Below are 12048 nucleotides of genomic sequence, written 5' to 3' on the forward strand. Positions count from 1 at the left end.
TATACAGTCCATGGAATTCTCCAGGCCAGAATACTGGAGTGGGTAGCCTTTCCCTTCTCCAGGGGATCTTCCCAACCCAGGGATCAAACCCAGGTCTCCCAGATTGCAGGCGGATTCTTTGCCAGCTGAGCTATCAGGTTTTGATATAGGCTACCTCCAAGTTTCCCAGAAAGTTGTATTCTTAAAAAGTAAGGAATCCTGGGAGAATTCTTGGGAAATTCTCATTCAGAATCCATTAGCACCTGTCAGAATCCATATTCTGACAGCAGGTTCTGCAGCCCAAGAGATTCTGAGGCCTAGCCAGGTTTGGAGACGCATCGTACGGTGTCCCACGTGGGGCAGAACAGCTACAGAGAGCATCATCACTCCCAGGGGCTCTGGATGTGAGAGCCCTCACCTGAGCTCCACATGCATGTCTTATTTAGCCCTTTCCTTCTCAGTACTGGCCTGAGGGACTGCTTTGCTCATTCCAGCTCATAATGAACACCTCTGTCTGCCACTAGATAAGCTTTCGACACCAGTCTCAGTCTCACCACTCTCCCATTGCTAGTCCACAGAATACCTTAACCAAACAGGAACACTAACCTCCTGATGAGAACAAGGACGTGTATCGTTCTCCCACAGCATTCGCTGTATCCTACACAGTCTCTCCCTGTCGGTATGAAGCTGCAGCTTTCATGCCGTTTGGGGCATTCTCTCTGGGGGGACATTCAGCACTGCTGTCTTTTCCCACGTGCCAGCCCTCCTCACGTATGAAGACAGCCAACCGTGACCCCATAAAACATCTCCAGTCTTCACATCTTCTCATCATATAGACAGACGATCTGTCCTTGGGAAGAAAGATTCAGTGTTGCTCCAAGAATAAGAATTAATCAGCCCCAAGCAGAACAAAAACTCATGTTCCTTTAGTGTAGTCCAGGCAAACAAATGATTGTTGTTCCTCAGCTGTTTTCGATTATTTGTTCTTCCCTCAAGTAGTATAGATAATCACTGGTTTGAGGATGATGACAAGATGGTTATCTGCCCATAACATCCAGCCTCATAATTTAGGGGTAAGACATTATCAGTGTCGTACCTTCTGTTTTATCTTCTGTCTTTGGGATTTGAAAGTGGTTATGAGTAAACAGTGTTTGCAGGGAGAACTTTGAGATGGAAGGAGGAGTGAAAGGCAGTGGAACTTCGTTTCCCACCGCCTGGGCCGCCTCTGTTGGGAAGGGCATCGCATTGCGTACTGCAGCCCACCCTGGGATTTGGGCTGTTCATTAGAGATTGGAGCGGCAGTGAGGCCTGAGAGGCCAGGGACAGAACAGGAGCAGTGTGCTCCCTTGACCCTGCCCTGTGCTTGCTGTCTGCCAGTGAGCTGGTGCAGCCAACAGACGTTCTCTCGACAGTATGAGACGGCCCTCGACGGCGAGAGCAGCGGCGGCCTGCAGCAGGTGGCCTACCACACCGTGAACCGCCGCTACCGCGAGTTCCTGAACCTGCAGACCCGTCTGGAGGAGAAATCGGATCTGCGAAAGTTCATCAAAAGTCAGGAGCTCCCCAGCCCCGGAATGCCTGCTTGCCTTTCACATCCAGCCATCCTGATCTGAAAGGCTGGAGGCCTGTTGTCTGTGAAGAGGGTGGAAAGGGAAAACGCGGCCTTGAGGGTCCCGTGCTCCCTCCGTTTGCTTTTAGGTGTTTGGGGTTTTAGTGCTGGGCAGCACTCATGACAGGCTTTCCGGCGTACTGCTTTGCCTCTGAATGCTTTGTTCTGGGGCCCCATCTAGTTTAAGCTTAAGAAAGAAACTTTTGTATTTCCACCTGTGCCTGTGAGGAGTTAAACAGGTTCATAGACTGGTTGCTGTTAAATATTAAACTGTTATCCAGAAATCCTTGCTGCCTTTCCTTTAACAAAAGGCTTGGTGTGCCGTTTGGTTCTCATAAGGCACAGGAACAATAAGAAGACATAAAATTTAATTCAAACCATAAAAGCTAGTGAGCAGCTACTCTGTTTTTTAAGAAAATGCCAAGTGAAAGTGAAAGTCTCTCAGTCATGTCTGACGCTGACTATATAGCCCATGGAATTCTCCAGGCCAGAATATAGAGTGGGTAGCCATTCCCTTCTCCAGGGGATCTTCCCAACCCAGGGATCAAACCCAGGTCTCCCGCATTACAGGCTGATTATTTACCAGCTAAGCAACCAGGGAAGCTTGTCATCACTCAAATAAACATTTTTAATAAGTTGCTACATAAATCATGGATTTCAGTTATAGGTTTTCTTTCTTAATTACAATAGTTAATACTGAAAATATATGCGCAGTTCTCTACTAAGCTCATTTAGTTCTCATAAGAGTCTACAAGATGGATACTATCATTATCCTCATTCTACAGAAAAAAGCAAAGGTTAAGCAGGTTGCCTAAGGCCATTATTACAGCAGAGATTGGAGCCAAAATTTAAACTTGCGCAGTTAGACTTCAGGGCTGTTATGCATCCCTACTCTAGTGACCTCTTATACCTTCTTATTATCATGAATAATGAAAGTAGGCTATCTGTATTATGTCCTTGGGTTATATCTCTAACTCCTGAAATAAAAAAAATCCCATGGAGGGGAGGTTCCAGGGGAGGGACTCTGAAGGGATGAGGCCCAGATTTGGTACCCAGCTCCCACCCCAATCTCAGCTCACTTCTCAGCTCCATTCACAGGTGAGGAGAAAAATCCCCAGGAAATACATTTGGCATTTCCGTGTCTTATATATGTGATGGGTAATAAATGGAATAGTTCTTGGTAAATGTTAATCAGTTAACTTTTTTTTTTAAAGATGTGAAGGGCCCTAAAAAGCTCTTTCCAGATCTTCCATTTGGAAACATGGACAGTGACAGGGTGGAAGCCCGCAAGAGCCTCTTGGAATCGTTTCTAAAGGTCAGCATCCTCTGCTGTCACTGTAGCCACCAGACACCCAGGCCAAGGTGGAGAGACCTGGGGACCGGAGTTTCTCTCTGAAGTCCTTGTGTCTTTTCAGCAACTCTGTGCCATTCCTGAGATCGCGAACAGTGAGGAGATGCAGGAGTTCCTTGCTCTCAACACAGATGCTCGTATTGCCTTTGTTAAGAAGCCGCTTGTGGTCTCCAGAATAGACAAGGTAAGAGCGGGACTGCGTGCTCAGCCTTAGTTTCTCGCAGTGGGGAGGCATGTTTGAAAGGCAAGGGAGCTGGGGGAAGGGAGAGCAGCACAGAGGAGTAAGTGGAACATGGACTGGGGTTTTCAAGACCTGTTACCAGTACTGGTGAGGCCATCATTGTTGAATGACCGTGAGCAACCATGAGCGTCAGTACTCCTGACGCTGTAAGCGTGCACAGGTCTCCTGGTGGTATCATGATGCTGTGATTCCAGGGCAAGGGTACAAGGGTCAGTCCACATCTCTATGGATAGGCGGGGGCAGGAAGGCCTCTTCTGGCAAAGAAGGTCATTCCCAGCGTTGGTCACTCAGGATGGAGCCCTTAGGCAGGACACTGAGCTGGATTTAGATTTGTGTAGTGATTCTCTGCTGGAGAACAAGGTTCCAGATGGTATCTCGGAACCTTTGGAGACGGTAGCAGAGCCTTTGAGCACCATGCTGGAGCCTGTGAGCAGTGGTTGCTCACTGATTCTCGTGGCTCCAGGACAGAAGTCTGAGGTTTGTGCTGATCAAAAATGCATGTGTTGTAAGAGGTTAGAAAGCACTGACTCTTTGGCAGAAGAGGGGGTCTCCCTCTTCCAGTCTAGACTTTAGGGGATAAAATGAAAAAGTGGGACTTCAAGTGAGGGTGTTGGGAGACATCCACTGCTATGAGGAGAAGACTGCAAACTAGGAAGGGATAAACGAGGTGAAACCTCGGAGTTCCTTGCAGGTTTGTTCACCCACGCTGATGTGTTCCTTTACTGATTTTTTTTCTTTTTACCTTCACTGACTTTTTTCAACACCTGTCCCCTGGGTGCCCACTCAAAGCCATGCACTGTACTTATTGCTCATGACATAAGAGAGAGCAGGTACAGACTCTCCCGGCAGACTACCATTCTGTGAGCCTGGAGAGTGAGCTGTATTTTCTCAGCTACGTTCTCCACATCCATGCAGTTCGCTGAGTTGCTGTCCCCTGGTCTCTACTGTGGTCCTCCTTGACCATGTCAGTCTTGCCTTGGCTGTGCTCCCCAAGGAGGACTAACACAGGATAAGACAAAGCAAGCAGCAGTGTTGATCAATAGCGGGAGTTACTAAAGGAAAAGCCAATGTTTCCTTCCATCTCGTTGATATTTTAGGGTTTCATTTGTTCTTTCTCTTTAGCAAGAATCTGTATGTCATTTTCTCACTCTGAGAAATAGAGATAGCTCTTACTCTTCAGCAAAGATTGTTTTATTTCATCTGTATAAATAGAGAAGTTTGTATGAGTTCCAGATCCTTAACTTTAACCTGAGTGGTTTTTGCCATTCTTTCTGTAAAGAAGAGGAATTGTTTGAACTAACTGGAAAACCAGTTTTTGTTGTTGTTTTTTTACTGTGAATTGCTCTGCACATTTTTATATCATAAATGTTTTTAGACTGTTCCTTATTTTGATAATCTTTTTCACTCTTCCTTTTCTTTGCATATTCTTACCTGTATCACTTCCTGTTTGTCACATCTTGGTGAAAGTATTATCAATTTGAAAACTAAAAATCATTCTTCTGTATGAAAAGAAAGAAACTGAAAGTGAAAAGCATTTCACCAGCCTGCAGAACTCCCAGATTTTTATTTGTCATGTTGTTTTGGCTTCTTTTCCCATGGAATCCATCATCTGTCTTAAATCTCTGAGGAAGAAGATTTTCATGGCTGTGGAGGGAAGGGGAGAGAGTTGCCACTGAGTCATTAGCTGGTATCTGACCGTGTGCGTGGATAGGGCTCTGCTAGACAGGGTCAGCTGGCTGCTCGTCCAGGGTGCAGAAAGCACCTTGAGATAGCTGCTGCTGCTCGGTGGTGCCTGTCTAACCCCACGTCTGTGACCCCTGCAGATGGTGGTGAGTGCTATTGTGGACACGCTGAAGACCGCATTCCCTCGCTCTGAGCCCCAGAGCCCTACAGAGGAGCTGAGTGAGGCCGAGACAGAAAATAAGCCCCAGACAGAAGGCAAGAAGACTTCCAAGTGAGACACCCTTCCCAATTCTCAGGGGATCCCCAGTTTTCAGTCAAAGCCCATCCCTGGTCTTAGGTCCTAGAATAGAGGGGAGGGGTCACCTGTGCCTGTTTTTGTGCAAAGTCAGACTGCGGACCAAGCCCAGGGTCCTGCAGAGGGAGCCTGGCTTCATGTTGGTCTTGCCTGGGAAGCCAGGGCCCAAACTGACCAGGGAATTTTGACTAGAAGGAAAACTCTAGAATATGGATGTTCTTTTTTTTTTCTTTTTCCCTTGGGGAATTGAAACGTTTATTTTCTTTTAAGAATTAAGGCTTATAACTAATCTCTGTTCGTCATGGTTTTCTGGCTCAGGAGTCGAGTACACTAGCAGTAAATAGGAACGGGCTAGAAGGGACCCCTTCGGGGGGTCACTGATTATTGCTGCTGCTGCAGCCTGCACTGGCAGCTCTCACAGCCAGCAGGTGGGGAGGAAGGGCACCACACTTCCCTTCCCAGACACTTGCTGTATGTACCTGGGCCGTTCCAGAGAGAGAGACAGAGCTGGTGGGAGGATGTTTATGTGTGCGTCTCACTGTCTTTTTTCTCTGTGTTCATGTCTTATGGGCTGGCAATAACCCTCACAGTTCTTAGCCTTTTTTTCCCCCCTCACTGGGCCCATATTTTGAAGGGTAACCATGTGGCTTGTGCTTACAAGAACCCTATTTCTTGAAACATTGAGGTTAGCCCTCGTGATTCCCTCTCTGGTTTTATCTGGAACTCAAGGGGAATAGTGGCTGTGCAAAAAGGTGTGAGGAGCAAGGGCAACCTTGATGTTTGGTGCTTGTCTATTTAACATTCAGCAGATTTTTAACGAGTGCACAGTACGTGCTAGCCACTGTCTAGCCTGTGGGACACAGCTGTGACGGACAAGTCCTCATTTTACATTAGCCAAAGCCCTTTCACAGGCGCATTGTAAGCATAGCTCAGTGCAAGAGTTGCAGTGTGTGTAAGAATATTTATTGTTTGGGGGATTTCAGAGTGAGGCATCTCTTGGCAACTCTGACCACCGTAAGCTTCCAAGAATAAGTGTGGACATGCCCGTTTTGAGGTAATAATACTTGTCAGCCCTCCGTATGGGGATCAAGACCATGAAGTACACACTATTTCTGCTCTTCGTTTCTGTACCAGATCCAGATTGAGGTTCTCATCCAGTAAAATTGCTCCAGCACTGAATATAACTGAGGCCCACGAGAAGGTTCTCTACTGTCTCCAGGACAGCGGTGTGGTGAGAATCCCTAGAGAATTCTTGGGATCATCAGTTAGGAGGTCAGTCCTGCCATTATTGGCAGTTGGGATGTTCTGCAGAGTCAGAAAGGACTTTGGTGCCTTCCTAAGGACTCAACCAACATCTGGGTCTCTGGTTTTTTTTTCTGGGAGTATTTTCTCAGACTGGTTTGGAATTCCTATGAGTTCTGGGCTGGCCGGTTGGCTTCTCAAGGGTGGTGGGCTTCTCAAGGGAAGTAGGCTTGGGATAATAGGTGATAGAATGAGAAAGCCAGCTTCTGGAAGGAAACACGATTTTTGTAGCAAACGAGACTACAGAGGCATTGTTGTCCTTGCAGTTTAGGTTAAAACAAGCGCCTTTTCCTTAGGTGGTCACAGGGTCAGTGGGGTCCTCTACTTGAGACACATGCAGGGAAGTGACGGGAGCCGCAGGTGCCCCCACTCCCTGCACCCTGCCTGTGACACAGCTCCTGCTCTCTCCTCAGGAGTCAGAGACCCTCTCCGTGTCTGGGATGGAATCCTTTATTGAAAAACAGGCAAAGTTACTAGAAGTGCAGCCCGCAGATGCTCCTGGAAGAGATTCTGAAGAGACCGCTGAGGGCTGTGTGGACGGTCGCGTGTCAGATGCTGCTGCTCCAGCCCAAGGCCTCAGCAGCAGTGATCCAGGTGAGTGACAGCGGGGAGCCCAGTGTGTCCGCTGGCTTGTGACCGTTGGGTGGCTCTGTCAGGTGCCAGGGTACAGAAGGGCACAGTCCCAGGGCTGAGTGGATCAGAAGAACTCGGGGCATAAGCAGGGCGTCCAGTCCAGCAAGATAAGGTCCACGCTTCTATTAATTGTGGTGCGATTCTCTCAGTTGCTCCTAACGTACACTGGCATTATCTGTGGATCGCTCCCTTCCTTTAGAAGCTGTCTTCTCTGGTGTCTGTGGTGCCACTTTCTGGTCTTCCTGTCTCTCTTGTGGTCCCTCCTCTGTCCCTTCTGTCGGCTCCTCAGCCGTCCAGAGCTTCATTCTGTCCCTACTCTGTGCACTTGTCCTGTGAGCTCCTCTGCTGACCGGTGTCAGCCCTCACGTGTGCTGGTGATGCCTCAGTGCTGGAGGTGTGTTTCCGCTTGCCTACCGAAGTTTCCAACTCAGTCGTGTCCGACTCTTTGCAACACCGTAGACTGTAGCCTGCCAGGCTCCTCTGTCCATGGGATTTCCCAGGCAGGAATCCTGGAGTGGGCTTGCCGTTTCCTCCTCCAGGGGAATCTTCCTGACCCAGGGATTGAACCCGCATCTCGTGTGTCTCCTGTATTGGCAGTTGGATTCTTTACCACTAGTGCCTCCTGGGAAGCCCGGATGTACTGCAGGGCAGCTGAACTACAGCTCACACAAAATGGAATTTCTCTTTTCCTCTGGATCTGTTCCTTCTGTTGTGTTTACTGCCGTGGCCAGCAGTGCCGCCTGGTTACCCAGGTAGAGCAGAGGCGGACGAGCTGAGGCCACCACTCTGTCTTCAGGAGCATTTGAGGCGGGGCAATTGGGCTTCCCGGAGGTGCAGTGTTCTCTGCAGAGGGAGAATTAGGAGGCCTGGATACTAGTAGATTTGCTGTGCTAGAAATTATAGGAACAAAGTCTTTTAAATCCCACAAGACAAAGGCTTCCCTTGCAAATAAAAGATCACAAAATCCTGGGCCCAGAAGAGGAAAAAAGGCTGACTTCACCATTGTTTCTCAGGCGCCCACAGTCAGTCCGCACTGTGGACCTCAGCTCAACTCTGAAAAATGGCGTTTACAACCCCAGCTCTTCACACACGTCTCACTGGTTAAGTAAACGTGTTATGAGAGCAAAAGCATCAAGAGAACTATGAGAAATTATAGATAAGATGGGATGGGTAAGATAATATAATTCTAGCCAAAATCAAGTCTTTAAATGTTGTGCATTGTCTCTCTAAAGGGATCATTTATTCCTGTGCCGTTCTTTGAGCCCTGAGAGACTCCACGTGCTCGCATGATAGATAATTTACACTTTCACCAAGAGGACCTGGGCCCTTGGTGCTTTCACTCACTGTTACTGCTATGCTACTTGTCGCCACGTGGTGGCAGCTCTGCGTGTGTGCATGCTCAGTCTCCTCAGTGGTGTCCGACTCTGCAGCTGTGTGGACTGCAGCCCGCCAGGCTCCTCTGGCCATGGAATCCTCCAAGCAAGAATACTGGAGTGGGTTGCTGTGCAGCCCTAGGTAAATGCTAAACCTGCGAAGAAAAGAGAATCGAAGAGGGAGATTGAGGAATGCTGTTTTTCCAAGAAACTGAATATCACATTTTGAGCAAATAACCAGAAAGCAGACACATCAGCTCCTGTGCCCCCTTGAAGTACAGAAAAAAAAGGAGAATGTATACTGGATGGGATTAAGAAGAAAGTAAGCTTCAGTTCCAGCACATTTATCCGAGTTTGACATCGTTCACATTCTATAAGAACCCTTAAGTGAGCTATGCTTGGGCACGCTTGCACAGAGAAAACCCACTGGTCCTAGACTAATACAATTACTGTCGATGATTAATTATAACTTTAATCACAGCTGTAGTACCAGATAGAAGAGGATTTTTTCAGGAACATTCTGTAGTTCTGGGGCAGTCTCCTGGAAGGCAAGTCAGAGGTAATGGGGGACCCCATGAACAGAGTTAGAGAACAGATGCTTCTATCCATAAAATACATCTGTTTAAAAAAGTTCTGCTTAGCATGGGTATGAGCGTGTTTGTGGCCCTTGCCGTCTATGAGACAGGAAAGAAGTGAGTAATCATCATGGGCCTTTTACCAAAAGTGCAGTGTTCTTCCCAGAACCACATGTTATCTCAAAATCAAACTGAGGTCTCCTGGATCCTAGCCCTCAGCTTTGTGTAATGGAGTTGCTTTCAGAGCCACTTGCTTGCGGAAAACAAGTCCCACGTCTGCGGCCCCGCACATTTCCCTGTGGAGGCGAGTGATGGAAGGGGACCAGCCCTTGCCAGTTCCAGTTAGTCACCAGTTGTGAGCACTTACTTGGAACAAAATGTGTTCAGCTACCTGGGGGAAATACAGAAGAACCAGAAGGAAAGTAGGCAAAATAGTTATATATAAAATCAAAGATTTTATAGATACAAAATTACTCTGACTTGGGAACATAAATTGTAAAGAAAGACAGAACCTATCACTGAGCTTTGTAGAGATGCAGTAAACATCTCTTGACTTGAATACAGATAGATTACACAAATGTGAGGTGACTGACATAAAGGTGGAGCAGAGCCAGGGCCCTGAAATGTGTCCGCGAGTGCAGGTCTCTTCCGAGTTACTCCAGATGCCCTTTCGTCCCCAGGAACAGAGACCGAGTTGGCTGACACAGCCCTGGACCTGCTTGTCTTGCTGCTCATGGAACAGTGGCGATGGCTGTGTACAGAGAGTATGCAGAAAGTTCTTCATCTTGTCTTCGGGACCCTAATCCAGAGGTAGGCCTGCTGGGTGCCCTTTCAGGTAGAGTCTCAGGTTAGACGGAGGTTGGAGGTGGTTCTTGATTTCTGCCCTAGAGAGGGAAAGCGTAGAGTCCAGGAGACCTGCAGCCAAAAGAGAAGAGAGAACCTGTGTCCAGGGCTGTAGGGTGACGAGCTGCAGAGCATCACGTGGTTGTCTGAGGTGTGGACAGGCCTGCTTCTGCACGACCCCCGGCATCATACCCTGAATTCAGGCACTGCCTCGGCTGAGCTCCTCCTCCACTAGGGTCCGTTCTCCCCCAGTTTACCCCCAGGCCCTGTACCTCTCACCTTGTTACAGAGGACGTGTCTCTTCACCAATAGTATACAGTCACCGTGACTAGCAACAACGAGGAAGAAAAGAGAAAACCATCACGTGCTCTCCTAGTAAAGATTAGTTTCTCCAGAAGGGGTGGACATGGTCACAGCTGAAGAAGCACTGACACGTGGTGGTGGGGAATAGGATACTGAGATTTAAAACTTGGGTTGTATAATTGCAGCACCAGTTAAATTTCCTGAAAAACTGATACGCAGATGGAGTTTCTAGTGCTGGCTTTCTAACCATGAAACTGTTGCAAGCTTTGCTCAACTGAAGGAGTCCAGGAACCCTGTCCCTGAACCAGACAGACACACTCAGCGCTTGAGCTCTGGCTGTTCATGCTTTGAACTCTCCCGTGTGAGACATCCTGGCAGATCCCAAAGTCGGGAGCCGAATCCTGAACCTTCTGTTAGCGTGTGACTCATGCTAATAGGTCGCTCCGAAACTAACAGTTTTATTAAAAAAAAGAATTATGTATCTATTCTACAATAAGTAGGAAATCCATTAACGTTAACTTTCCTTCTGGGCAACTGTCTTGGTCATTTTCCTTTACTCATTGAGAAAATATTAAGGTCTGGTCAGTAGTAAACAAAAGAGACACGGTCCCTCCTTTCACGTATTCTATGGTTTAATGAGGGTGAGAACTGAGGGCCTTGTCCATGTTCACCAGGTGAGAACTTGGCGGAGGCGCAAGCCTCCCCAGTGTTGCACAGCCCGCATTCTTATCCACCGCAGCATACTACTGCTCTGCTGTGTGTCATCTCTCTGAGCTTTGGAATCAGCATGGTGTCTGTCTGCAGGTGCCTGGGTGCATAGACAGTGTTCCAGTAAATGTTAAGTCTTCGTACTTGCGATTCAGAAAAATGGAAGGATAAGAAGTGGATTCTGTGTCTGATTCCTCCAGCTTGTGGCCCCAGGTTCCCTCCCTGTTGAGGGTGCCCCACCCAGGTCAGGCTCCAGCTGCAGCTTCCGCTGCTCCTGTTACTCTGTGTTCCCTGAGCCGCACAGAACCCATTCTTTTCAGCGGTACGACCTTGTGAGGCCTTCCCGGGTGACTTTGTGCCTGTGACCAGAGCGTCCGTGGGTCTAACAGCAGGAGGCAGCCCCAGGCCCCCTGCAGCACAGGTTCTGTCCTGGGGCGGCGGTGTTCTCCAGGCACTCCTGCTTCCCCGCGTGCAGAGCTCCTTGAGTCAGGGCTGCCCTTCCTCATGAGAAGAGCCTGGAGTCAGGCTCAGTTCCTCCCCTCTCCCCCACTGTGCCCTGACAGTTGCACGGGAACCACACCTCGGGTTAGCTGGGCGGATGGCTCTCTGGTGAATGTAGCTCATGCCCTAAACACCATCAGAGAGAGAGCTTATGGCTGAATCCCGCTTGACCTGCTTCCACTTAAAAAAAAAAAAAAAAAATGGATGACACCTTTTTTTGTTGTAAAGGGGAAAATTTTTGAATATTTTAGTGAATTTGAATGAAGGCAAAGTGAGGATTGCAGAACAGAGTTTTGTGTCTAGGTACTTCTGGACAGTTCTCCATGACTGGTCTGTTAACCTTTGTTCACCCTAGATGTTTTCACGTGATGACATTTTGTACTTGTTGATTTGCCTCATATCTCTTCCTGTCAGAACTTTATTCTTAAGACCATTTAGTTTTGTATAAGCTGCAACAGAAATAGGAACCCAGCTGTTGACACCTTCCTCACCCTAGGCCTCTACAAACTAGAGTTAAATGAAGAGCCTCATCCCTCTGTTCACGGTCTTTCATCTTCTCTATAAAGCATTATTCCCAGCTTTTTAATGGTACACTTGACCTTCTTCTCAAGTATCTTGTGCTGGGTCACGCTGTTCTTGAAGCTTCCTTAAG

General features: G+C 48.0%; 1 protein-coding gene across 4 annotated transcripts in view; it reads left to right on the forward strand.

Moving 5' to 3' along the window:
* Window positions 1–12048, forward strand: part of SNX19 (sorting nexin 19) — a 32213-nt gene that overhangs the window by 2637 nt on the left and 17528 nt on the right. For 3 of the 4 annotated variants that reach the window (XM_068976132.1, XM_068976133.1, XM_068976134.1), the window contains exons 2-8: window positions 1392–1530; window positions 2803–2903; window positions 3004–3123; window positions 5004–5134; window positions 6293–6389; window positions 6874–7054; window positions 9722–9851. In XM_068976132.1, coding sequence (XP_068832233.1) covers window positions 1392–1530; window positions 2803–2903; window positions 3004–3123; window positions 5004–5134; window positions 6293–6389; window positions 6874–7054; window positions 9722–9851 — 899 coding nt within the window. Of the gene's footprint in view, window positions 1–1391; window positions 1531–2802; window positions 2904–3003; window positions 3124–5003; window positions 5135–6163; window positions 6213–6292; window positions 6390–6873; window positions 7055–9721; window positions 9852–12048 lie in introns of those variants that run through there. The other variant, XM_068976135.1, reaches the window with a different exon arrangement.

Source organism: Capricornis sumatraensis, chromosome 8 (assembly GCF_032405125.1).
Source record: "Capricornis sumatraensis isolate serow.1 chromosome 8, serow.2, whole genome shotgun sequence".
NCBI lineage: Eukaryota > Metazoa > Chordata > Mammalia > Artiodactyla > Bovidae > Capricornis > Capricornis sumatraensis.